The sequence below is a fragment of the Vulpes lagopus genome, chromosome 18 (genome assembly GCF_018345385.1).
Source record: "Vulpes lagopus strain Blue_001 chromosome 18, ASM1834538v1, whole genome shotgun sequence".
Classification (NCBI taxonomy): domain Eukaryota; kingdom Metazoa; phylum Chordata; class Mammalia; order Carnivora; family Canidae; genus Vulpes; species Vulpes lagopus.
Genome location: NC_054841.1, coordinates 11,197,359 through 11,221,613, shown reverse-complemented (window position 1 = coordinate 11,221,613; position 24,255 = coordinate 11,197,359). Strand labels below are relative to the sequence as shown.

Below are 24,255 nucleotides of genomic sequence, written 5' to 3'. Positions count from 1 at the left end.
TCCAAATTGAGGGACATTCTACAAAACAGCCAGAACTCTTCCTGACTGTCAAGGTCAGATTTAAAGAACCTATAGAGGTGTGACAGCTGGCTGCCATGCTGTGTGATTCTGATTGGATCCTTGATAGGTGGGGGTTACCATAAAGGATGTTACTGGGCCAATTGCTGACATTGGAAAATGGACTGTGTGTAAGGAACAGTATTTTATCAATGTTAGATTTCCCAGTTTTGACAATTATATTACAGAAGGGGAATATCCTTGTTCTTAAAATATATGCATAGAGGAGTTTAAAACTAAAGGACATGATGTCTCTATTCTGAAATGGCTCAGAAAAAAGTGATGCCTGTGTATAAGTATGTAGATAGGACAGGAAATAGGCACAGTGTTGAAAATTATAAAGCAAATATGCAGTGTTAAAAATTACAATGCTTATTGTTTTTTTAAAAAAAAGCAGAAGACACATAGGGCAGAAAAATATAAAGAAGAAAGTCGAGACCATTCACTCCACCCCAGACAACCCATCCCATCAGTAGTAGAATACTTACATGTCCTTGGGTCACCGTATTTTTGGTTGAAGCTTAAAATGGGCGAATGCTCCACTTGCTGTCTGTAATGTGCATTTTCACTCCAACCAAGATGTATCCACCCACATCTTCCCATATCGGTGTGGTTATTTTAATGGCTGTGTGTGATGCTCCTGGTGAGGGTGGACCATATTTTCTTTATCAGTGGGTATTTAGATTGTTTCCAACTTGTCTGTTCCAGACTGTGCCACAGTGAGAATCCTTGCAAATGCATTTTTGCCTGAGTATTTTATAATGCAGAGCTACTGGATCAAATAGAGTTGAGAGAGGCAGAAGTAGGGAGATAGAGACAGGCAGAGTCAGGGGAGAAACAAGTGAGCCTGAGGAGACAAAGGGAGCCTATGTGAGGCATAGAGGTCTCAGCAGCCTGGCCGCAGGAATCCCAGCAGAGAAGTGACTGAGTCACTTTTTGGAACACACCCTACAGATACATTTGTAAGTAAGGTCAGAGTCCTTGATGCAGGGATTTTCGTGGGACCATTGTTCTTGAGAAGCAACCATCAACCACAAGGGCTGGTTATAGATTGTGCTGTGCTCATTGACAGCCAGTCTCCAAGTAGGGCTGCCAGATTTTAGCAAATGAAGATACAGAAAGCCCAGTTTATTGTGATTTTCAGATAAAGAGTAAGTCTATCCCATACAGTCTTATTTTAAAAGTGTGTTTGTTGTTTATCTGAAATTCTAATTTAATTGGGCTTCTGTATTTTATCTGGAAACGCTGTCTCCAAGAGCAGTGAGAATAGCAAGGTGAGGTCAGGATAGAGGGTGTGTGTGTGTGTACACGTGTGCATGGAGGGCTTCTGAGGTGGCTCTGGAGGTTTTAGCTCCTGACCTGGGTGGCAGTTGTAGCTGAGGGGAAGGGACTTGTCTAGGGTCTCACAACCATGGGTGATAGAGCTAGGCTGGGGCCCAGCTTTGTGCTCTGCAGTAATTTGTGTATGTATCTTAAAAGTGTTAATATAATAAGTACATATATTAAAAAACATCACAGTTTCCTAAACTCCACTTAAACATTTTTGGTTTTAAAAAGTGACTGGCAGGGGGGCACCTGGGTGGCTCAGTGGTTGAGCATCTGCCTTTGGCTCAGGTTGTGATCCCAGCGTCCTGGGATGGAGTTTTGCCTTGGGCTCTTGGCAGGGAGCCTACTTCTCCTTCTCCCTATGTCTCTGTCTCTCTCTCTGCCTCACATGAATAAAAAATAAAATATTTTAAAATAAAAAAAGTAAAAATACGAAGTACTGGCAGGGTCCTGGGGCTCTGCCTTCTGTACTGTTTCCACATCCTGGAATAGTCATTGCCCATGGTGGCTGTTGGTCACTGCTACCTGAATGTCCTTTCATTTTCCTTCCCCTCTCACCTGCCCTTCCTTGTGACATCAGCCTGGATCGGTTTGGATCTCACTCTTCTGACTCACCCTGGGTCCCTTGGGGCTGGTGAGTTATCTGTTACTGTCTTCCTCACCTGTGAGCTCCATGGGCACAGAGATCTTGTTTGTGTCCTGTTGGGTTATGGCAATATCTTAGTCCCCTAGATCAGGGACCCTCTGCGGCTCACTCACTGTGATTTGGATGTATCTTGCCTCTGAGCCTCAGTTTCCTTATCTATAAAAAAGAGCTAATAATCTTGCCTACTACTGAGGGCTTGCTGTGGGAGTCAGATGGGCCAGTGTGACAGAGTTGGGAAAGCAAGATGACATTAGGGTCTCTGAGATGATATTGGAACTGAGGCCAGCTCTAGGAAGAACTAGGGAGGGTGTCCTGGGCAGAGGAGCAGTAAGGGCAAAAGTCCTGCTATGGGAAAGAACCTGTGTGAAGAGGAGCAGAAAAAACGCCAGCAAGGCTGGATGAACAAGGGGGAGAGTGGAGGTATTATAGCAGCTTGGAGGCCACGAGCAAGGTTTGGGTTTTGTTTTGAGTCTGAAGCTAAGAGCTGACTCTGACCTGAGCAAATCATTTGTACTCACTTTCCCCTGCTTGACAATATCTCCCACACAAGGGAGATAGGCACAGGGGTCTACCGGTGTGAAAGGTGGGTGTGGGTGGGGCAGAGAGGAGGCTCCTGGGATTTTTCCTGGAGACAGGGTCAGCCTTCTTCCAGGAAGATGGAGATAACAGGGTGATAGCAGTCCAGTCCAAGGGGTGAGGCTGCCAAGGCCAAATTAATGTTAGAGATGGTTAGAGAGATAGTAGTTTGAGAGCTAGTGTGTGTATGTGAGCCCCTGGTGGTGAATGCATGGGGAGATTAGCAGGGAAGGGTGCACTCTGCACCTAGGAGAGATCCTGCACCAGCGCCACAGGTGTGGAGAGGCCTGGCTCCAGGGCATCACTCAGCCTACACACACCTACCACCCTTGAAGTCTTAGACAACTGTGTGATCACCTCCTCCTGGTTCCCCAGGACTGTTCCAGAACTCCCCCTTCTTATTACTCCCACTGAATAGATGAAGAAACCACATCTCAGCGGCAGTCAGTGGTTTTTTTTTTTTTTTTAATGAAAAAGTAGTTTATTTGAAATTGTGACACATGTATCTGAAATAAAAGTTTATTTGAAATTGTGATGCATGTATCTGAAATAAAATATTCATACTCTTCAGAAAAGGTTAGGAGACAAAAGAAGCCTCATTCCTACCCCTGTCCATTTCCCTCCTCAGACACAACCAGATTCTTGGGTCACCTTTCACAGATAGTCTGGGCCCATGAGGTGGATATTATTTACTTTTGCACAAAAGGCAACGTATTGAATATGCTGTTCCCTTGAATTTTTTTCACTTAAAAGTCTTACTTTTTCATTTATCCATTCAGCTGATATTTATTAGGCATCTACTGTAAAGCAGGCCCTGTTGGGGTGCCTAGATCACAGTAGTGAGTGAGCCAGTTCCTTCTGCCTGGGTGGAGCCATCTAGAGTAGAGAGTGAATATTTAGGTTTTGGAGGCCGCAACAGTGAGGGGGTGTTCTCTATATAACAAGAGAAACATTTCTGCAAACTTTTTATTGACAAAATGTAATATTTAGGGGTGCCTGGCTGGCTCAATTGGTAGAGCATGCAACTCTTGATCTCAGGGTTATGAGGTTGAGCCCCATGTTAGGGGTAGGGATTACCTAAATAAATTTTTTTAAAAATGTGGGCTCCTGGGTGGCTCAGTGGGTTAAGCATCTGCTTTCCGCTTGGGTCATGATCTCAGAGTTGTGGGATCAAGCCCTAGGTCTGGCTCCGCTAGTCAGGGCGTCTGCTTCTTCCTCTGTCCCTCCCCCATTCGCTTGTGCAAGCTCACTCTCTCAAAATCTTTTGAAAAATGTAATATTTAAATAAGATTTTTTGGTAATACAGGTCTAAGAATTCTCGAGAAGAGTGGAATTCACTTTTGAAGATTTACATTTCACTTTGAGATTCCAAGTTAGTGTTCCCTATCCTCAAATCGATTGCAAATGTTCCATCTGTAAAAGCCATTCTTAGTGCAAGGGCCATACCAAGACAAACCTCAGTTTGGATTTGGCCCACGGGCTGTATTTGCCAACCTCTGGTCTAAAGGGCAGTCAGCAAAATAAGTAAAACATACACTATGTCAGATAGTGGTCAGTGCAGGGGAGAAAAGTCCAACGGAGTGGGATAAGGAGTCTGAGACTGGAGGGGAAAAGGGTGGGGAATGAAATGGTGCCAGAGAAGGCTTGCCTTGAGATGAGAGGGTGAGCCTGGAGGCCATCTTGGGGGAGAACATTCCAGGGAAAAGGGAGCATCACATGCAAAGTCGCTGAAACTGGAGCATGCCCATAGGTCTATTGTGGCTGGTGCCTCCTTTGCTCACAGGGGCCACAAGGGCCAGACCCTGCAGAACCTCCTGGTGTAGTGGATGGGGGAGATCTAATAGGGAGATCTTTACTAGAAAGATGGGAGCCGTGGAGGATTTATGTACACAGATAGGCTTTGACATTTTAACAGCTGTAAAATATTCCATTGATTGGACTGTTATGTATTTAGTAAGTCTTCTCTTTTGCTACCCTATTAAAATTAGGCTAATACTTGCACATGATAAAAAAAAAAATTCAGACAAGGGATGGGGCATGTAGTAAAGCCTCTCTCTCTTATCCCTGCCTGGCAGCCTCCCAGATCCCCTCCTCAGAGACAACCACCATTACCAGTGTCTCCCTCCAGAGGTGCTTTCTGTGTCTCTAAGAAATATCTATATATTTCTCCCTGTTTATATGCAAATGGTAACACAGTGCATGCTGTTCTGCACCTGCACCTTGCATCCATTATGGGTAGAACTTTGTCCTTTTTGAAAGATGTGTAATATGACTGCACTGTCATATATTAACTGGTCTCCAGGGGGGCCTTGGCCTGAGTGGAGGAGCATCGAATACCACCTTAGGATGTTCAGGAGATATCCATATGAGTGAGGCTCCTGCACAGAACCAGGCACACAGCAGGTGCTCAGCAAATTGGAATGAAAAGGGTTTGTACATCTTTTCTTGGAGTCCCTAACTCTGGGCCACACACAATAGACTTGGACCCCAAAACTCCCTTGAAAGCCGTTTATATCCTGGGATGGTGATTTTCACTCCTTCAGAGGGCCTATGGAGTCAGGCCCAAGGCTGAATCATTACAAGTGCAAGACACTCAATAAGTTTTGTTTTTTAAATCAAGGAAGGATAAGGGTGGAGATTGAGCCTTGACTCATTCCTTGAACTCTCTGTAGACAATGTCTTCTTCCTGGTCAAGATTAACTCTTTGATTTGCTCACCGATGAGTGATCTAGTCAGCAGGGGCCAGTTGGCCTAATAAACAAAGTGCGCTTAGCAGTTAAGAAATTCATCAACTCTGTGACCAAAGGACTGGAAGGGATTCTTCGGGACATGGAGAAACAGAAGTGGGTTTGGAGCATGTAAAAAATGCTCCACCCCAATCATGTGAAATGCACGTTGTAACTAGGAGGTCTCACTTTCCCTTATCAGATGGGCAAAGATAAAAAAGTCAGACAATACCTTGCCTGGGCCAGGTTTTAAAAAGGGGCCCTCACCTCACTGCTGCTGGAAGTATAATTTAGTTTAACCTTTTTTGGAGGACATTTGGACAAATGTATCAACACTTTATATAACATACTTTTGACCCAGAGTGCAAAGATGCATGTGTAAGATAGTCATTGAAATTGCCACTTTGTTTATAGTAGCAAAAAATTGTAATCTAACTGAAAGGCTCAGCACCAGTCCTCTTGTTAGATAAATTGTGTGATTGTGGTATAATCCATACAATGGAAGAGTCCTGCAAAAGATTAAGGAAGCTGGTACAATGGAACAATTTTCTTTTCTTTTTAATATTTATTTATTTGTTTATTTATCTATTTATGATAGACCTAGAGAGAGAGAGAGGCAGAGACACAGGAGGAAGCAGAAGCAGGCTCCATGCCGGGAGCCCGACGTGGGACTCGATCCCGGGACTCTAGGATCACGCCCTGGGCCAAAGGCAGGCGCTAAACCGCTGAGCCACCCAGGGATCCCCTGGAACAATTTTCAAGACACTGAATATTGTTACTTGGGAGGAAGAAGCAAAGTGTAGGCTAGCATGTGGGCTCCCATTTATGGTACATAAAGAAGGTATATATATAAAACCTTGTTTCTATAAAGGTCATCTCTGGAAGGTCCTGCAAGACACTGGTAGAAATAGTTGCCTTTGGGGAGGCTATATGGGATGAAGGGGACTTTCTGCTTTGGTTGTCAGTCACATTTTTAGTTATTGTTTAATTTTTTTTAAGATTTTATTTGAGAGAGAAAAGTGCTCGAGAGAGCGAGCACGGGGGTGGGGGGGTGGGGACGAGGGGTGTGGGCAGTGTAGAGGGAGAAGCAGACTACCTGCTGAGCGAGGAGCCCTTTGCCAGCCTCCATCCCAGAACCCCGCCCTGGGATCATGACCTGAGCCCAAGGCAGACCCTTAACCCACTGAGCCACACAGGCGCCCCTATTGTTTTTGCTTTTGGTGGGGGATGGACACGTGTGGAAAATGCAAGCCTCTGTTTAAATTTATCTTCCCCCTCCAAGGCCTTTCCTCATCACATGAAGTAGTCCCAAGCTGTTCTCCAAGGCAGGTGTACCAGATTTCACCCCCCTTAGTGGCCTGTGTGCCCGGCCCCGAGGAGGGGTGGCCCAGAAGCGGGCTCAGGGAGCACCCGGGCCAGCAGAGGGCGCCGGAGGACCGCGCCCTGGGGCGTGGGGCGTGGGGCGTGGGGCGTGGGGTGAGCGCCGGTCCCGGCGGGGTCCGCTGGGCTCCGCTGCAGAGGCCGCCCACTTCCGGGAAGACGTGACACCACTGCATCTCGAGTGTCGCCTCGCCCTTCCCTGCTTCGCAGCCTAGGGGGCAGCACCCCGGAAAGCTGGTCTGTGGCCCCGGGGCCTTGTTCGAAGCCCCCTCCCCACCTCGCCGTCTCCGCCGCTTCCAGGAGAGGGGATGGGGCGGGGCAGCTCAGTCTTGAAAGGAGGGGACAGCCCGGGTCTGAGAAAGGGGCCTCCGCCGCCCTAGACCCCCTCCCGGGCGCAGGTACCTGGCCAGCCGAGGACGCGGAAAGCCAGACGCCCAGGCAGTGGTGTCAGCACTGGCGGCCCCTGGGCTCTACCCATCGGCGTCTCTTCCGTTATGGGCTGGTATCGTGGGGTGGTTAATCCATGATATCGTTAAACATTTGGGTCGCTTCCAAATTTTTGCTATGGAACAAGAGTTCAGTGAATATTCTCGTTTCTTCTGAGTTTAGGGCTGGGCAGCAGTCCTAAGCTTTGCTCACTAGAATCACCTGGAGAGTTTTTAAAAAATGCTAATACGGGAGGCCACCCCCACCCCTGCCCCCACCCAGGCTAATTAAATCAGGATGTCTGTGGAGGTGGGGCCCAGCCTTGGGTGTTCCCTAGCGGAATCTAATCTGTGGCCTGGGCTGAGAATCCCTGGGAGCAGACTGGCCTAGGAGTAAAATGGTGGGAGGAGAGTCACCTGTTACTAGCTGATGTCAAACCTTTTCAAAGTGGTCATGCCCATTGACACTCTCCTCAGCATGGGACAAAAGTCCTGCTGCCCTCACACCCTCATCAACACTTGATATTGACCAAATTTTAACTTTTTGTTCTTCTGATGGGTGTGAAATGGTATCTTGCTGTGGTTTTAATTTGCATATCTCTCATTACTAATGAGGCATTTGGTGAAAAACGATGAAACAGACCGAAAAGGAGCCTGCCAGGTGAAGATCTAGGGAAGAGGTAGGTGGAGGGGTGGCTGGCAGGTGCCAAGGTCCTGTGGTGGGGGAGCCTGCCAGGTGAAGATCTAGGGAAGAGGTAGGTGGAGGGGTGGCTGGCAGGTGCCAAGGTCCTGTGGTGGGAAAGGGCTGGGATGTGGAGGACTCCAAAGAAGTGTGGAGGGGTATCACCGTACCTGGGGAGTAGGAAGAGTGGCTCAAGACAGGGTAGCATAGGTCAGATCAGCTGGGCGGAGGGCTGTGTCGAGGACTTTCTTTTACTCTGGGTGAGACAGGAACATGGGAGGGTTTGAGCAGGGGGAAATGGTCTTACTCCTCCCTCTGGTTTCATGAGGAGAATTAAGATATTTGGGAACTAAATTGACATGGGAGGGGAGGGTGTTCTGTATGGCCTGTCTCCCCCACCCTACCTTCGACTCACCAACTAGAATACAAGTTAGCCATGCAAACAGACAGTTGTCCCTGCCCTCATTCTAGGTGGTGAGTAGGGGGACTTACAGGTTTTCATAGTCCTTGCTTCACAGATGGAAACCAGTTGGGTGGGACCTGTGGATTTATTTCTGTGCCCCCACCCCTCACCCCAGGCCCGGCATGGCCCTGTCTGGAGTTGGTGGGTTCACAGCAGAGCTGAGGGCGAGGCTCCAGCCTTAGGTCCTTTAGACACAGGATGGATGACCCCCAGGCAGGTGAGAAGACCCACCTCGGCCCCTCCCTTCCCTACTTCTTTCTCCCACCTGCCGGAGTGATCTTTCTCAAGCAAACTCTAAACAGGTCCCTTCTCAGCTGAAAATCTTGTCTTGGCTCCCACTGTCCCTGGGGCAAAGTTCAAACTCCTCTAGGCCCTGCAGGCCCAGCAGATCTGACCTCTCCCGCTCGCCCACCCCACCCCCATCCCTGGGAGCTGCTCTCAGTGACTCTGAAGTAGTTACTGATTCTAACCTCGGGCCTTTCCCCTCGGTATTTCTTCACTTCCTCTGGGAAGTTGCCCCGGACCCCTGTCAGGTGACCCGCTTCTTGACACAGCGCCCTGTGGCCTCCCCCCCATCAAAGCACACTTCCCTTTGCTTAACAATGTTCACTTCGTCTCTCTCTCTCTTCCCCACCGAAGGGAGGTGCCCTTCGGTAGAGACCCCGAGCATTTTGCTCAGAACTGTGTCCCCAGCTCCGGGAATAGTGTGACTGGCACGTAGCGGGTGCTCGGTAAACATTTGCGAAGTGAAGGAACGGATGCCTTCTGCGAGATGATGCCAGATTGCTTTGCAAAAAGGCTGTGGCATTTCACACTGCCAGGAGCCACGTGAAGGTGTTCATTTCCTCGCATCCTCCCCCGAAATGTGTATCGTCCCTCGTCAATCCTACGCTCTTCGCGAGGCGCCAGCCTGACCGAGGAAATTTCCGCCCCCCTCCCCGAGCCCGAGGCGGGGGCGGTTTCGGAACATCAGGTGCCCAGGCCCGCGGCTCGCGCGGCACAAGGGGGCGCCAGAGGCGGACGACCGTGCAGCGCTGAGCTGGCGGGCGCGCGGGGTCCCGGAGGGGGTCCGGCCTCGCTTGGGGGCTCCTGGCGCCGAGCGCCCGCCCCCGGCAGTCCGCTCGCTGCGGGGAGATCCGCGCCGCGCCCGCCGCGGGGCCTCCGAGCCGCCCCGGCCCGGCCCCCAGCGCCACGCGGCGCGAGCCCCGCCAGCCCCCGGCGCACCTGCTCGGGGCGTGGCCTCCGGCGAAGGCGCGCCTCGATTGGCGGGAGGTGACAAGGGGCGTGGCCCCGCCCGGCCCCGCCCATCCGGGGGCTGGAGTACTTAAAGGAGTTGGCGGCGCGTCTCCACTCACAGCGCAGCGGCACGGCCTCACGGGTAGAGTGCCCCGCGACCCCTGCGCGACCCGGCGACCCCGGCTGCTTCGGCCACCATGCCGCGCTCTTTTCTTGTCAGAAAGTCCGCCTGCTCCCGCCGGAGGCCCAACTACAGCGAGCTGCACGACTCTTCTCCAGGTGAGGGGAAGGGGGGAGAGGCCCGGGGGGCTTCGGGAGACCCGCGAAGGCCGCGGGGGGGCGCGGGCGCGGGGCCCAAATCCAGGCCGCAGCTCGGGGCCCGGGGGGGCGGGGGGGCGTGAGGAGCTCGGGGCAGGTGGATGCGGGCGGTTGGGGGAGGGCTCTCCGAGGGCGGGGGTCTGGCGTGAGGAGGCTGCGCGGCGGCCGAGCCCCGACGGCGGGGAAGCCGGAGGCTCCTCTGGGGGCGGGGAGGCGCCGGCGGCGGGGTTGGGGGCGGGGGCGGCGGCGGGAGCGCCCCCGAGTCGGGGCTGGACGGCGGCGCCCTTCGCGAAGATCTGGAGGCCGGGGCGGCCCGGTGAGGAGGGGCCCGGGCAGGACGGGCCGCCCCGGCCGGCCGTAATCCTTTCATTCCTCCAGTAAGTACTGAGCGCCGGCCCGCGGCCCCCGCCCGCAGCAGGCTACTGTTTGTTGACTGACTGCTCGACCGCATGCCTGACCCTGCCCTTTTCTCCGTCTCCCCTCAGAGTTTACCTTCCAGCAGCCCTACGACCAGGCCCACCTGCTGGCGGCCATCCCGCCTCCCGAGGTCCTCAACCCCACGGCCTCTCTGCCCACGCTCATCTGGGACTCTCTCCTGGCACCCCAAGCCCAGCCGATGGGCTGGGCCGCCCTTCTGCCCCAGGAGGTCCCCAAGGCCGTGGAGCTGACCTCCCTGTCGGACGAGGACAGTGGGAAAGGCTCCCAGCCCCCCAGTCCCCCCTCACCGGCTCCCTCGTCCTTCTCTTCCACCTCAGCCTCTTCCCTGGAGGCCGAGGGCTATGTTGCCTTCCCAGGCTTGGGCCAGTTGCCCACGCAGCTGGCCGGGCTCTCCGTGGCCAAGGACTCCCAGACTCGCAAGGCCTTCAACTGCAAATACTGCAACAAGGAATACCTCAGCCTGGGTGCCCTCAAGATGCACATCCGAAGCCACACGCTGCCCTGCGTCTGTGGCACCTGCGGGAAGGCCTTCTCCAGGCCCTGGCTGCTGCAGGGCCACGTCCGGACCCACACCGGTGAGTGTCCCTGCAGGCCCCCCACTCTTCTCACCGCTGCCCCCCCCCCCCGCCTTCTCTGCCATCTCTGGGTCGGGGGTGGGGTGGGGACCGGGCTTGCTGTGATTTTCGGAGAGTAGAAACTGAGGCCAGAGTCTCCTCTGACTTCTGGCTCTCTGAAATGTTTGGCAGAAACATTCATTCATTCATCAGCTAAGCAGATGGCTGAAGTAGGTAACTTTTTAAGTCTTCGAAGTCTCCATCTCTCCACCAAATGGATTGGAGTCTGATATGGGAGAGGTGCAACCAACACCTTGCTGCCGGGGCCAGGTGTGAAGGGGGCCCCCCCCCTCCACCTTCCCCTGGCCCATCCCCACCCCAGCCAGCCAGGATGTCGTCAGACCCCCCACCTGGCTCTGAATCCTGCTTCCAGAATTTCACACCTTGAGCCAATGTTTCACCTCTCTGAGCCTCAGTTTCCACATCTGTAAAATGAGCATAAGGACATTTTGTGGGGTTTCTGTGCCAGTTAAATGAAAGAAAGCGTGCAGAAGGCACGTGGGCCACTGCTTGGTACACAATAAGCACACAGAAATGGTTTTGATATTTGCTCTGCTTCCATACTATTTGACCTTGGGCAAGCAATGTCGTGTCTCTGAGCCTCAGGATTATGCTGGCATAATCGTATGGGGTGGATTCTGATAGCGTTTTATAGGGTGGCTGTCAAGATTCAGTGGGTCCTTAATCACTTCATGATAATTTGTTATCATGCTTCTCAGATCTGCTCTCCCCATCCCTGCCATGTAGTAGATAAAACTCAGTCTTACTACACAGACGTAGGAAAACAGTTATGTCTTGATGTTTCAAAAACACAACACTAAATGTGTAGAAAAATTGCGAAAAGAAGCCTTTTCTATCCTCTGACTTTCTGGAAATGTGAAAGTACTGAAAACACAGTAGCCACTGTGTTTTCAGAACTTGAAAGGTGGAGGCTCCCATATTTGGGGCTGCTCTTTGGGGAGTGACTTTGGGAGAAGGTTCAAGGGTCATAGCTATCAGCTTTGGGGTCAAGCTGACTGGGTTGGAGACCTCAGTTCTGGCATTTCCTGGCCCAGTGGCTGACCTCTGAGCTGTGAGGGTCAGTGGGGCAGTTTGTTAGGCCTAGTGTTTCATTTTGCAGGCATTATTGATATTGTCATTACTCCTCCAGAGTGTCCCTGGCATCCTCCCCACCTTGTAGACTATGGCTCCCTGTTTCTCTTACTTTGTGCACACATAGCCCTGATTTCAAAGGGACCTGACGTAAAGGTCCAACTGCCTGGCCTCTGTCCAGGGTGATTGCCCAGCTGAAGAGGGCTCTCTTTGGAGGAGTCAACCCTTGGGGTCCTCCCCTGAGCCCCCCAGCTTCCCCTCCCCACACACAGTATTTTCATGTAAAGGCACGGCTGGGACATAAAAAGCCTGTTGAAATGCACCATCACCATCTTCATTGACTCCCATTGTGTGCCTTAATGGTGGGCCCAGTGGGTGGGGGCTGGGGGTGTGGAGCAGGTGCATGGGCCAGTGGTGCCCAGCACCTGTTCCTGGCCGCAGCTGCTGGCCCACAGCGTGTCAGGCCCCTTTAATCCGGGGAGTATCGCATGTACAGTGCCCCCCTCGGCGGCCTCTGTCCCCGCCGGCCTGGTGCCGATTTCACACTCGCCAGGATCACCATAAAGACGTCTGCGGGGGTGGGGGATCTGCAAGGGGTGCAGGTCTGTGCCTGCTGCTTAAACACACAGACCTCCACCCCATCGCATCCTATAAGGCCTCCTTCCTCCTTTGTTCACGTTCATGTCTAATCATACATGACATAAAGGTAATGTTCACCAAGCACTTGCTGGATGGGAGGGGCAGGGCATTGCCCAGGTCTTCCATCACCTGGGTTAATGCAGTGAATCGACAGCCCTCGGAGGGGAGGTACTGTTGTAACTGCCACCTTACAGATCAGAAAACTGAGGCACAGAAGGAAATCACTTTCCCAAAATCTCAGCTCTGAGGGCTGGAGCCAGGGCTCCTTAACCTCTGCCAGGCAGGTGAGAGGGAAATGGCTTTCTGCACCTTGGGGAAAACAGGACTCCTTGCCCTTATCCATATCTGCATACAGTAAGCCCTTCCTTCACAAGGGAGTGTGTGAAGGAGGAAGAACTTCACTTGGGCCTTGTAGTGCAGTTAAGCCCTTCAGGCCTAGTATGCAGAGGGTGCTCAGTGTCAGAGCCAATTCACTCAGACATCCCTTCCTGAGTCCTGCTAAATCCCCTATCTCCGTGGGCCTGTTTCCTTGTGTATCTGCCCCAGGAGACGGAGCCTCCATAGTCAGCCTCAGGCCTCTGACTCCCGGACTCCTCCCTCCGGGTGCCCAGTACAGGGCCCCTGGTACCCAGTAGGCTGAGGCCATTCGCTTATTCCCTGCTTTTGAATTCTGACACTCGGGTTTAACAAATGGCCTGTGGCCCCGAGGCATATCAGGCTGGGAGCTGGAAAGTAGAATTCAATTTTTTAGTAAACAGTGTTCAGCATTATTGCCTGGCACGGAATGGAAGATTGATAACTACTTATTTAATGAGTTATTATTTGGACTTTTTAGTTAGGAAATGCTGCACCCCCAAGGGGGGAAAAAACAAAATACAACATTGTTGATGTTTTTGGACTGTGAACTCTATTGTCTTAGTTGGGGCAAGGATTATAAAAAGTTGGTGAATAGCGTTATCTGGTGGTGATTGATGGGTCAGGTTCCTCTGAGGCTTAAAAAAAAAAGACTTACCTGTTGTATAATGGCTTATTGAGCACTTACTGTGTACCTAGCTCTATGTGCATGATTCGTTTTCAGTACCACCTTGACCAGGCAGGTGGTGTGAGGGTGACAGGTGGGAAGGGGTTTTTAAACAAGTCCTAAAGTATTTCTGTAGCCTCTTGGGGGTCCCAGGCCCTGAGCCCTTGGAATGAATTCAGGGGAGGCCCCTGCTCTCGTGGGACTTGGTCTGATTGGGGGGACAGACAAGGCAGAAATGACCAAACTGGTCAGAACATGGTCGGCCTTGTGATGGAGAAGCAGCTCAGAGAAGTGGCCTAACCTGCTGGGAGGAGGGGTGTGGCAGGGAGCCTCCTTTAAGGCTGACTCAAGCTTTGTCCTCAGATGAAGTAAATCCAGGAGTGATCATGAGGGACACCCACTATAGCCCCCTTAACTGAGAGGCCTTCTGTGCTGTTGGAGTCAAGGCTCTGGAGTCAGGCTGCTTGGTTCTTGCTAGGTGACCCTGTGTATGCCACTTGGCTTCTGTGCCTCAGTTTCACCATCTCTATAAACTGAGGACAAGGGTAGGATAAAATAAGTAAATAATGCTCCTCACCATCCCTGGCACAAAGTGTGTGTTCAGTAAATGTAGTTGTCATTGTCCCAGCTGGCTTTGCCTGGAGAAGGCTTTATTTACCATCTCTGGGTTACCAAGTCCTATGGGGGCGGGGGTGAACAGCTCCATTTTACAGATGAGCAAATGGACACTCAGAGAAGCCACATGACTTGCTCCAGGTCACATGGTGGGAAGTGGCCGAGCTCTCAATCCTTTGCAGGGCTTCGGACACTAGATATGGCCTGTTTTTTTCTGGATGACAGGACTCCTTCAGGCCTGGGATGATCTGGGCTCTGCAGGCCTGGGTGGGTGGACAGGCATTTCGTTAAATAAATGGCAGCTGTTATCCCAAGTGGTTTCAGCGCTCAACTCTCCTGTTTTCCTACCCCAGGTGAGAAGCCGTTTTCCTGCTCCCACTGCAGCCGTGCCTTTGCCGACCGCTCCAACCTTCGGGCCCACCTGCAGACCCACTCAGATGTCAAGAAGTATCAGTGCAAGACCTGTTCCCGAACCTTCTCCCGCATGTCCCTGCTGCACAAACACCAAGAATCAGGCTGCTCAGGGGGCCCCCGCTGACCCTCAAGGCTCCTTCTGCCTCTCCAGGCCCTTGCCCCATTGTAGCCTCCCCAGCTCCAGAAGGAAGGCATCCCATCCTTCTCATTGCCACAGAATTCCCTTCTGAGTGCCCCCATTTGGCTGTGTTGGCCCCACAGGACTTTGAGGACCATTCCAGTTCTCTCTGCCCTAGGTGCCTAAGTAGGCTCTGAGTATGGCCTTTCTGTGGACGGCTGATAGGGAAGGTGGCTTGCAGCTGAGTGTTCTGGAGTCGGCCTCTCTGTGTGGGTTTGTGTATCCAAAGGTGTTTGGATACAGCTGCTTTGAGCTCCAGGATAAAAGCCGACAGACTGATAGGAAGTTTCCCCCCTCACTCAGGGGAACCCGTTCCTCCCCCACCCGGAACCCTCAGGCCACCCGTCCAGGAGGTGTGACTAACTATGCAGTAATCCACCCCCAGGTTCAGCCCAGGGGCCTGTGGGTGGCCATTGACACAAGGACGTGTCTAGACCCCAGGATGCCCCCAGGCCTGGGCAGCTATGTCAGCGTCCTGTTTGTCACGGTGGCACCTGTCTCATGGGCAATTTAACAACAGTCCCAAAAGGGACTGTGAGTAATTGCTGTCACTTGTTGGGGGCCCGAGTGGGGTGCTTCAGCCCAACCAATGTGTCTCCCAGAACTATTTTTGGGGTCTGACAGGTGGGCCTGGGAGGAAGATGTTTACATTTTTAAAGGTACACTGGTATTTATATTGCAAGCAACATTTTGTACTAAGGAAACGTTTTGTATAGTTATATGTACAGTTTATTGATATTCAATAAAGTGGTTAATTTATGTATTAAAAAAAGTCTTCTTAGTTTTATAGAGGGGTGAGTGTTTTAAAGGGCCTTCAGGAAGGGAGGAGGGGGCAGGGATTCATGGAGCTCAGATAGTCCTGACATGGGCTTAAATCCTGTTCTCTTAAACATCATGTGGCTTTTGGACCTCTGAATTTGTCGGGGACCTTATTTGTGGGTTTTCCTCTGAGCCTGGGTGTCCTGTCTGACGTGGAAGCTGGGAAACACCTGCGGGCCAGTGAACAGTAGGGGTGTGTGTGTAGGTTCCTCATACTTTACACTGTGACCCTGATTTATTCTCTCATCCGTCCATTTTGAGGCTGACCAGGCCTGCAGGGTGAGAAGCCAGCGCCCTGGGTCTCATCAACGAGACAGGCTGCTGAGCTTTGCCCCAGCACCGCAGGACTTGGGGAGGGATTGGCTGCTTCTCCCAGATGAGGCAGTGGAATGCAGTGAGCAAGTAGGGGACAGAGGATGTCCTTCCTGTTTCCAAGGGCTCTGGGCCCCACTCTGGCCTCCCTGTCGGACCCACACCTCTGTCTGGCTGCTGGGTACCAAATGGCCTTTGATGCACGGAAATTGGCTGGCTGGAGCCGAGAGGGTGAGAAGCCAGGCCAAAGGGTAGGGGTCATTCAGCTTCCTGCTGGAGGACAGGACGGGAAGACGGTCAGCTCGCGTCCTGGGTTGGGATCATTCACTCCTGGCTGGCTATCATGGTGACCTCACCTCTGGGGCCCTCCTGGGGCCAGGAGAAAATGAGTGTCCTTTCTGAGCACAAAAGGTGCTGAGGTGCCAGTTTCCTGCGGGGAGCTGAGCAGGCGGTTGCAGGCGTCCCAGAGCTCCAGAGCCCCAGCGTCAGGCCGGGGGTGGGGGGAGCTTCATGTTCCAAAGGAGAGATGATTCTTTCTTCTAAACAGGAAATGGTGACCCGCAGGCCGGGAGCAGCCCTTAATGACTTGCAGCTTTCCTCCCAAAAGAAAAAAAAAAAAGTTCTCTAACAATCGCCAAATTGTAGCTGGCCTCCCTGAAGGGAAGTTAGGGGGTTGCGGGGGCTGGGGGCTGGGCACCCATTTGCTGAAGGCCTACTGTGTCCCATGTCCCTGTGCTGTCATGTACAGACACCCCACAGTAGGTGCTGACACCAATGGTGAGGGGATACATGGCTTCACACACTCCTGGGGGGGGGGGTCGCCTGTCGCCTCATGGAAAGTCCCCCGCCCCTCCGCATCCAAACTGGGCTGTACCAGGCTCTGATCCTCCTGGGAGTCGGATGCCTGGCTCGTGCCCCTGTCAGGGCCTAGAGCGAGGCTCTTCCCCTCTGGGACCCCCAGTTTCTGCCTCTATAAAATGGGGGCCGTGATGGTCATGCCTTCCTCCTTGGAGACTAGAACGGGGCTTTCATTCCACTGGTCTTGATGAGCACCATGTGTGCCAGGCCCTGTTCTAGGCCCCCGGGGCAGAGCGGTGAACAGAGTCCTCCCTGCACTCATGGAATCTAGCTTCTCGTGAGGGACATAGGAAAAACCAAACAAGTGACTAAATAAACATGCCGCTTTCCTACAGTGATGGTGCCAAGATGGAATTAGAGCGAGCGATAGGGCAGGCCCGCTTGATAAGGCAGGCAGGAGAACCAGAGCCCTTGCTGCGCTGACATTCCAGTTGAGACCCCGAGGAGGAGAACGTTCCAGGCGCTGAGGGAGCTCAGAGGCTGGAATGAACTTGCTCTCCGACAGCAAAGACCAGGGGGGGCTGGAGGGCAGAGGGACAGGGTGGGGGACGAGTGAGGCGCCCACATCCTGCAGAGGGAGTGTGCGGCGTGAGGAGTCGGGATGTAGTCCAGCTTCAGGGCAGCCCTTGGCACCTAAGCAGGGGAGTGGGTGCCCCGGCGGCTCCTGGTGCAGCACGCACTTAGCCAGAGTCAGGGCAGGAGAGAAACAGCTGGAAGCCCGGAAGTCCCAGGCAGAGCCGGTGCTGGCCTGGCCCACGGGTGATGGAGGCCGTGGGGTGAAGGCTCACTCAAGAAGCAGCGTGGCCGGGGTGCACACCTGGGAGCTTAGTGGGTGAGGGTTATTTGGGGTTATTAAAAAGGGATGTTGGCCCCCAGGGGCCGAGATGGGGTAGGGATAAGAGGAATGAGGAGGGTCCCTGCGTCCTGATGGGGAGCAGTCCCCACTTAGTCACATTGCTAAGTGAAAAAAGTAACATGCAGTACATGCTCCCTTTGTGGGAAGAAGAGGAAACAGGCATGCTCTTCATTTCTGTTTGTATTTGCATGCAGAAACAAACTCTGGAAGGATCTACGATAGAAATATTAAAAGCATTTCTCTAGGGAGTTGCAGGAGGGGAAATGGGGCTGCTGAGACAAGAGAGAAGGAGCAGAGAGACAGTTTTTTAGATTTTTTCTTATTATTTTAATGACTTTTTTTTTTTTTTAAATTCAGGAGAGACACACAGAGAGAGGCAGAGACATAGGCAGAGGGAGAAGCAGAATCCTGATGTAGGACTTGATTCCAGGACCCCGGGATCACGACCTGGGCCAAAGGCAGACACTCCACCACTGAGCCAGCCAGGTGTCCCCCCCCCCACCTTTTTTTTTTTTTTTAAGTAATCCCTACGCCCAACACGCGGCTCGAACTCACAACCTGGAGATCAAGCGTCGCATGCTCTACCGACGGAGCCAGCCAGGCGCCCTAGTTTTTTACATCTTGAAAACACGTTTTATTTTGAAATAATTTAACCTGACAGAAAAGTTGGGAGAAAAACACAGCAAACTAGGATCTTTCATTCAGATTCTTGAAAATATCGAACATTTCTCCTGCTTGCATCTTCTCTCTCTGCACACGTACACACCTACCCACCCGTCGTTGGCTTCGGAGTCATTGGAGAGTAAGTTTCAGACGTGCTGCCCCTGGACTGTTAAACAGTTGAGCATGGATTTTTAAGGTCAAGAACATTCTCTCCTATAACCATAGACCAATGCTCAAGATCAGGAAATGGAACATTGGTGCAATACTATTATCTAATGCACAGACATGATCAAGTTTCCGCAACTGTCCCAGGGATGTCCCCCCCATAGCACGTCAGAGGTGAGGTGGAGAGAGGTCCCAGGCCATACACCTGTCTCCTTATTCTGAGATAGTTCTTTTCTTGATCTTCCATGATTTCGACGTTCTTGAAGCATTAGGGCCAACCGTTTTGTAGGATGTCCCCCGATTTAGACTCTCCTGATGCTGCCTCGTAATGAGGTTCGGGCGGTGCGCTTTTGGCAGAACCACGGGAGTAGTGTGACGTCTTTCTCGGTGCAAGGTATCATGAGGCACATGGGGTCCGCTTGTCCCGTTACTGGAGACGTCGACTTGGACCACTTGGCTAAGGAGGTGCCTGCCAGGTTTCCCTGGGATCAAGTTCCTTTTTTTTCCCCTTTTGTACTTAATCCGTATCTTGTGGGGAGACATTCCGAGACCATGTGAATATCCTGTTACTCCTCAAACTTCCACCCCCGGCTCTTAGGCCTCACTGGCGATTCTTGCCTAAATCAATTATTCCCGTGGTGGCTGCCGAGCAGAGATTTTTCTAGGCTCCCGTGTTCCTTCTGTTTTTCCTGGTCGGCTTTCTACGGTAGCGCAGGACCTGCCCCGCGTGTCCGGGCCGCGCTCAGAGCCGCCGGGTGCCCAGAGACGGGGTGGGCAGTGGCAGGGTCCCGCAGGGCCATTCGAGCCTCCCCTGGGCGCTTCTTTAAAATGAATCCAGGACATAAACTGATGGCCACGTGGGGTCCAGGCCGGGGCCACCTCTGGGCACCTCTGGGCCCCATTAGTGACTCGGCAGCTACTTCTGGGCATCCCTGGAGCTGGGATGGGGGGTCTCTGGCAGGTGGGGATCCGGGTCCTTCTTGCTCTTCTTTGCTTTCAAATTATCAAGATCACATGCTATGGGGATTTATTCTTTAACAAAAAAGAGAGGGACCCCTGGGTGGTTCAGTGGCTGGGCGCTTCCCTTCAGCCCAGGGTGTGATTGAGTCCTGTATAGGGCTCCCCGCATGGAGCCTGCTTCTCCCTCTGCCTGTGTCTCTGCCTCTCTCTCTCTCTCTCTGTGTCTCTCAAATAAATAAATAAATAATAGATAGATAGATAGATAGATAGATAGATAAATCTTTAAAAAAAGAAAAAAGAGAGATTAGATGTGAGGCTCATTTATGGGTGATTAACACACCTCATCCTGGTGCCTCTACTGCACTCAGTGTGGTGCCACGAGAAGCTCTGAAATTAAAATATAAACATCTATGTACATGTGCCCAAGCTCCAATCTCAGCCACGGGGACAGGCCGGACTCCTCCCCCGGGGCCCACAGATGCTGACTCAGGCCCTATCACCTCTGCCTCAGCCCCTCCCCCGTGCCCTCACTCCTCTGGCCTCCCAAGCCCTCTGCCACCTCAGGGCCTTTGCACCTGCCTCCTCTACTCTCATCAGAGAAACACACCAGCTCCCCAAACCGTTCCTCTCCCGTTTGCTCCCGGTGCCTTCCCCTGTTGAGATGTGTTTCTCCGTAGTGCTTGCCATCCTCCAACAAACCATATTTTCACTGTTCACAGTTTCTGTGTTGATCGTCTCACCCACCAGAATGTAGCTCCCTGTGAGTGGAACTTTTGCCTGCTTTGTTCACTGTCCAATCCCTGGTGCCTCGTGTCTCTTATGCAAGGAGGTCAAGGAGGTGTGCACTTGGTAAAATTTTGCTGAATGGTTAATGAATACACGTGTGCCCCTAGGAAAGACAGCAAGGTCACCACATTTGTGGGGTACCTTTTTTTTTTTTTTTAGATTTTACTTATTTATTCACAAGACCCACAGAGAGAGGGGCAGAGACACAGGCAGAGGGAGAAGCAGGCTCCCTACAGGGAGTCCAATGTGGGACTTGAACCCAGGACCCTAGGATCATGACCTGAACCAAAGGCAGACGCTTAACTGAGCCACCCAGGTACACCTAAAATTTCTTAAATTGCGGTGGAACAGATTCTGGGTCTTTATCTACTGCCCCGGCCTGCCCAGCAGCTCTGGCACAGAGGGGCCCTGGTCTTCTAAGAAACCCCACACATCCTTCTCCAGTCAACAGTGTGTGGAGGCATGGGAGTGGGGTGCACAGGGTAAAGAGAGCTCAATGCCCAGCGGTACCTCTGTGTGGTCCCTGCGGACCAGGAGAGAGGCTTCCAGACTGGGAGCTCTGTGACCACCCGGGCCTGATTTCCCCCTGCGCCGTGGGCCTTGGGCCCACTCTGGGCACCCCTAGCTGGGTGATATATTCATTTCCTTCCTTGCCTCTCCTAGCTTGTGGTGGCTCCTGGTAATCCTGGAGTTCCTGGGCTTGTAGCTGCATCGCTCACTCTCCACCCCTGGCTTCTTCACGTGGCCTTCTTCTGTGACTTTATTTCTCTGGGTGTGTCCTCTCCTCTTCTTATAAGGACACCAGTCATTGGGTTTAGCACTCGCTCCAGTTCGGCATGACCTCATCTTGGTTTGATTACAACCAAGACCCTGTTTCAAAATGAGGTCACATTTACTGGTTCTGGAGGCTGGGACTTGAAAATACCAATTTAACCCACTACAGGGGGCTATAGCCAAGGAGGGGCACGTCTTCCTCGGGGCCTGGATCTATTTATTATCTTTCCCAAACCCTGAGGGAAGGTCTGGAATGGGCCTGGAGGGTGGGGCCAGGGTGGGGGGCATTAGGAGCAAATCTGAGGAATCAGACTTGGCCTCTGTGCTTCCTGGGAGGGAGGATGCTTTAAGCAGCCCCCAGTCTCAGGAGTTACAGGGTGTGCAGGTGGAAGGGGGTGGGGAGCACAGAGGTGGGAGAGGTCAGCTGGGACTAGGGCCTGGGAGGTGAGGGGATTTCACGGTTATCCTGAGGGCGCTGGGGGGCCACAGCAGGGTTTGCGCAGAGGAGGGACATGAGAGGGTTGGGACAATCGATTGTCTGGGTGACTGTGTGGGGGCGAAGCCAGCAGCAGGGAGCCCCCTGCCCTCTCCGTGAGGATGAGGAGGAGGGAAGGGTAAAGTTGAGGGACGTTTGGGAAGCTTGGTGACCTGCAGACAGGAAGACTGATGGAGAACACAGGGAAGATGATGCTTTGTCTAGATTTTTCAGCAACTGAGGGAAATAAAGATCCAGCAAGGCAGAGAGCAACCAGTTGGGCAAAATCATCATCATAATGATGATAATAGTAAACATCTCATGACGGTTCACCGTCTGTTTTGCACAGATCACCCTCACAGCAACCCTGGTCCCATAGTGGGTAAGAGCTTGAGTTCTAGAGCCAGACTGCCCCGGTTCACATCTCTCCTCTGTGGCCTCCCTGCTGTGTGACCTCGGACAAGTTGCTCTACCTCTCTGTGTCCACTTCCTCATCTGAAGAACAGCCCCTCCTTCTGGAGGTGGTTGTGCAGATTAACTGAATGAATGTTTACAAATTGCTTGGCCTCAGGCCTGGCTTTAGAGTAAAGCCTCAGTAAGCACTGGCTGTTCTTATGTCCATTTTACAGCTAGGGAAATCGAGGCTCTGAAAGAGTAGAGAACTTCCCCAAGATCACACAGGATCATCCTACTCTTTCTGGCTCTTGGAGTCTCCCGGCCCTCAGTGAAATCTGGGGTCCGGGCTGGCTTGCCCACTCCCAGAATCTGGTGTCTTGCCGCGTCCCCTGGAGCCGTGTGCAGCCAGGGCCCCAGGAAGCGGAGAGACTCTCCACTCAAGTGTCCTGTTGAGTGCACCTCTGTGGGTACAAGCGGGAAGGCCTTGGGTGAGCGGCACTGATGCTCCCGGACACAGTTCGACTGAGCTGGTGCTATGGCCCGAAATAAACGCTTTAGTGGGGGCTGACAAGGCAGCAAGGAGGGAGGAACCCCATGCTCGTGGGGGTGCTTGGGGCAGGACAGGGGGATTGCCTGAGGACCTCGATGCTTTCCCTGCAGGTCTGAGCACCACAAGGGCTTCACTCCGTGACCCTGGATGAGTCCCTGCCCACTCGAGGCTTCACTTCGCACATCACTAAAAACATGTTCCACCTTTGACCTGATAACACAATTAAAACTACATAAACTCAAAAAAACAAACAAACAAACAAACAAAACCCACTACATAAACTCATTCTGCCCAGCATTCCTCAGGAGAGCAGCACGTCACCAACATCCTCAGTGCCCAGCACAAGGGGACTGGGTATGTTAGCTGGGGTAGCTGGGGTCCTGGGGAACTCTGAGAACTTGCAGCCATTGTAGGTGATGCTACAACCTTTAAAATATATATATATTGCGTGTAGCACCCGAACAGACAAACACAGAATGCCAGGCACACGGAAAGCGCTCCAAATGTTTCTTGAGTGATCTTGTAAGTGAATGAGTGGTTAGTACTCAAGGAATATCTGTCGACAGGAAGGGAAGAAGAGCAGGAAAGAGAAGGAAAGAAAAAAAGAAGGACCTGGAAGAAATGTACCCACTGTTCGTAGTGATTTTCTCTGGGCACCGGTTCAAGAGCTAGGGAGGCGGAAGACGTTTCATTTGATATAATTTTCATTTCTATTATCATTGCTTCTTTCAGTGAGCATCTCTTGACTTTCAATCAATCAATCAATATTTTAACATAAACTAGATGCTCCCAGGGGGACTTGAAAGGTACCCATGTGTGCTGGCACGTGCAAGCAGCAACTTGCAGAGCAGCCTGAAAAAAACATGGTATGATTCCATTTATGTAAAATTTTATCTCCGTTTCCACCCACGTACCTTCGTGGCGAGGGAAATGCGTGCCCTGGGGGGTCAATGGGGCTTCTGTCTAGATGGCACGGGCCCGTCGCTGGGGTTTTAATTCTCTTCTCAAGAGATCTCTGAATTTTCTGCAATGGGCCTGTGATTTTCTTTCTAAACAGAAACACGCACAGTGAAGAAGCGTGTTCAAGAGAGGGCAAGGTCCCACGCTGAAGAAAGTGGCGCTTGGTGATCACAGCCGCCCGGTCACTTTCCCTGGGGCCTGCGGGGTGACGTCTGGCTGCCTGCCCTTTGGGAACCATCCTGGGCACCGCCCGGGAGCCCACTGCCCTCGGCCTCTGAGCTCGGGCAGCCCCTTCTGCAGCCGGTGGGCGCTCGCTCCCCGAGGGCACGAGTAGGGGCCGCGTGGGCCCTCCACCTGCGCCGGGCACCCCGCGTGGGAGAACAGGCCGCTCCAGCTCAGGAAGCGCACGGGACTTCCCCAGGAACACACAGCTGGGAGGCCGCTGGTGGCAATGGCATCGTTTTTTTTTTTAATGGCTTTAGATTTTTTTTAAAAAATGGTTTTATTGAGCACAGTTCAGCGCACAGGGTTGTGCAACTCTCCCCACCACCTATCCCAGAACATTTCATCACCAGGAAAGGAGCCCCCCGTCCCCATCCCCCCGGTGCCCATTGCAGCTGCTCCCCATCTCCTGCTCCCCTCGGCCCCCTCTCAGGCCCGGCGATCTGCTGTCTGCTGTGAGCACTGGTCTATACCGGACATCTCAGATGCGTGTGCCACCTTATGAGTGAACACACGCGTCGCCGTGTGCCCCTTCGTGACGGCTTCACAGCATCCTGCCGCTCCTCCACGCGGCGGCTTGTGCTTTGTTCTTTCCGGCCGGGCCACCTGCCAC

At 52.6% G+C, this 24,255-nt stretch overlaps 1 protein-coding gene across 1 annotated transcript; it reads left to right on the top strand.

Annotated features, from left to right (window-relative positions):
• The first annotated feature begins 7,850 nt into the window (after nucleotides 1-7,850).
• Nucleotides 7,851-15,598, top strand: SNAI1 (snail family transcriptional repressor 1). Its single transcript, XM_041732129.1, has 3 exons — nucleotides 7,851-9,796; nucleotides 10,321-10,848; nucleotides 14,608-15,598. The coding sequence occupies exons 1-3, from the start codon at nucleotides 9,715-9,717 to the stop codon at nucleotides 14,790-14,792; spliced, it is 795 nt and encodes a 264-aa protein (XP_041588063.1). The 5' UTR covers nucleotides 7,851-9,714; the 3' UTR covers nucleotides 14,793-15,598.
• The last annotated feature ends 8,657 nt before the right edge of the window (nucleotides 15,599-24,255 follow it).

Bases quoted from the DNA above. Each gene is read 5' to 3' on its own strand.
- SNAI1 (XM_041732129.1), top strand. From the start codon at position 9,715: ATGCCGCGCTCTTTTCTTGTCAGAAAGTCCGCCTGCTCCCGCCGGAGG. The intron at 9,797-10,320 runs GTGAGGGGAAGG...GTCTCCCCTCAG, and splicing joins GCTGCACGACTCTTCTCCAG to AGTTTACCTTCCAGCAGCCC. The intron at 10,849-14,607 runs GTGAGTGTCCCT...TTCCTACCCCAG, and splicing joins CCACGTCCGGACCCACACCG to GTGAGAAGCCGTTTTCCTGC.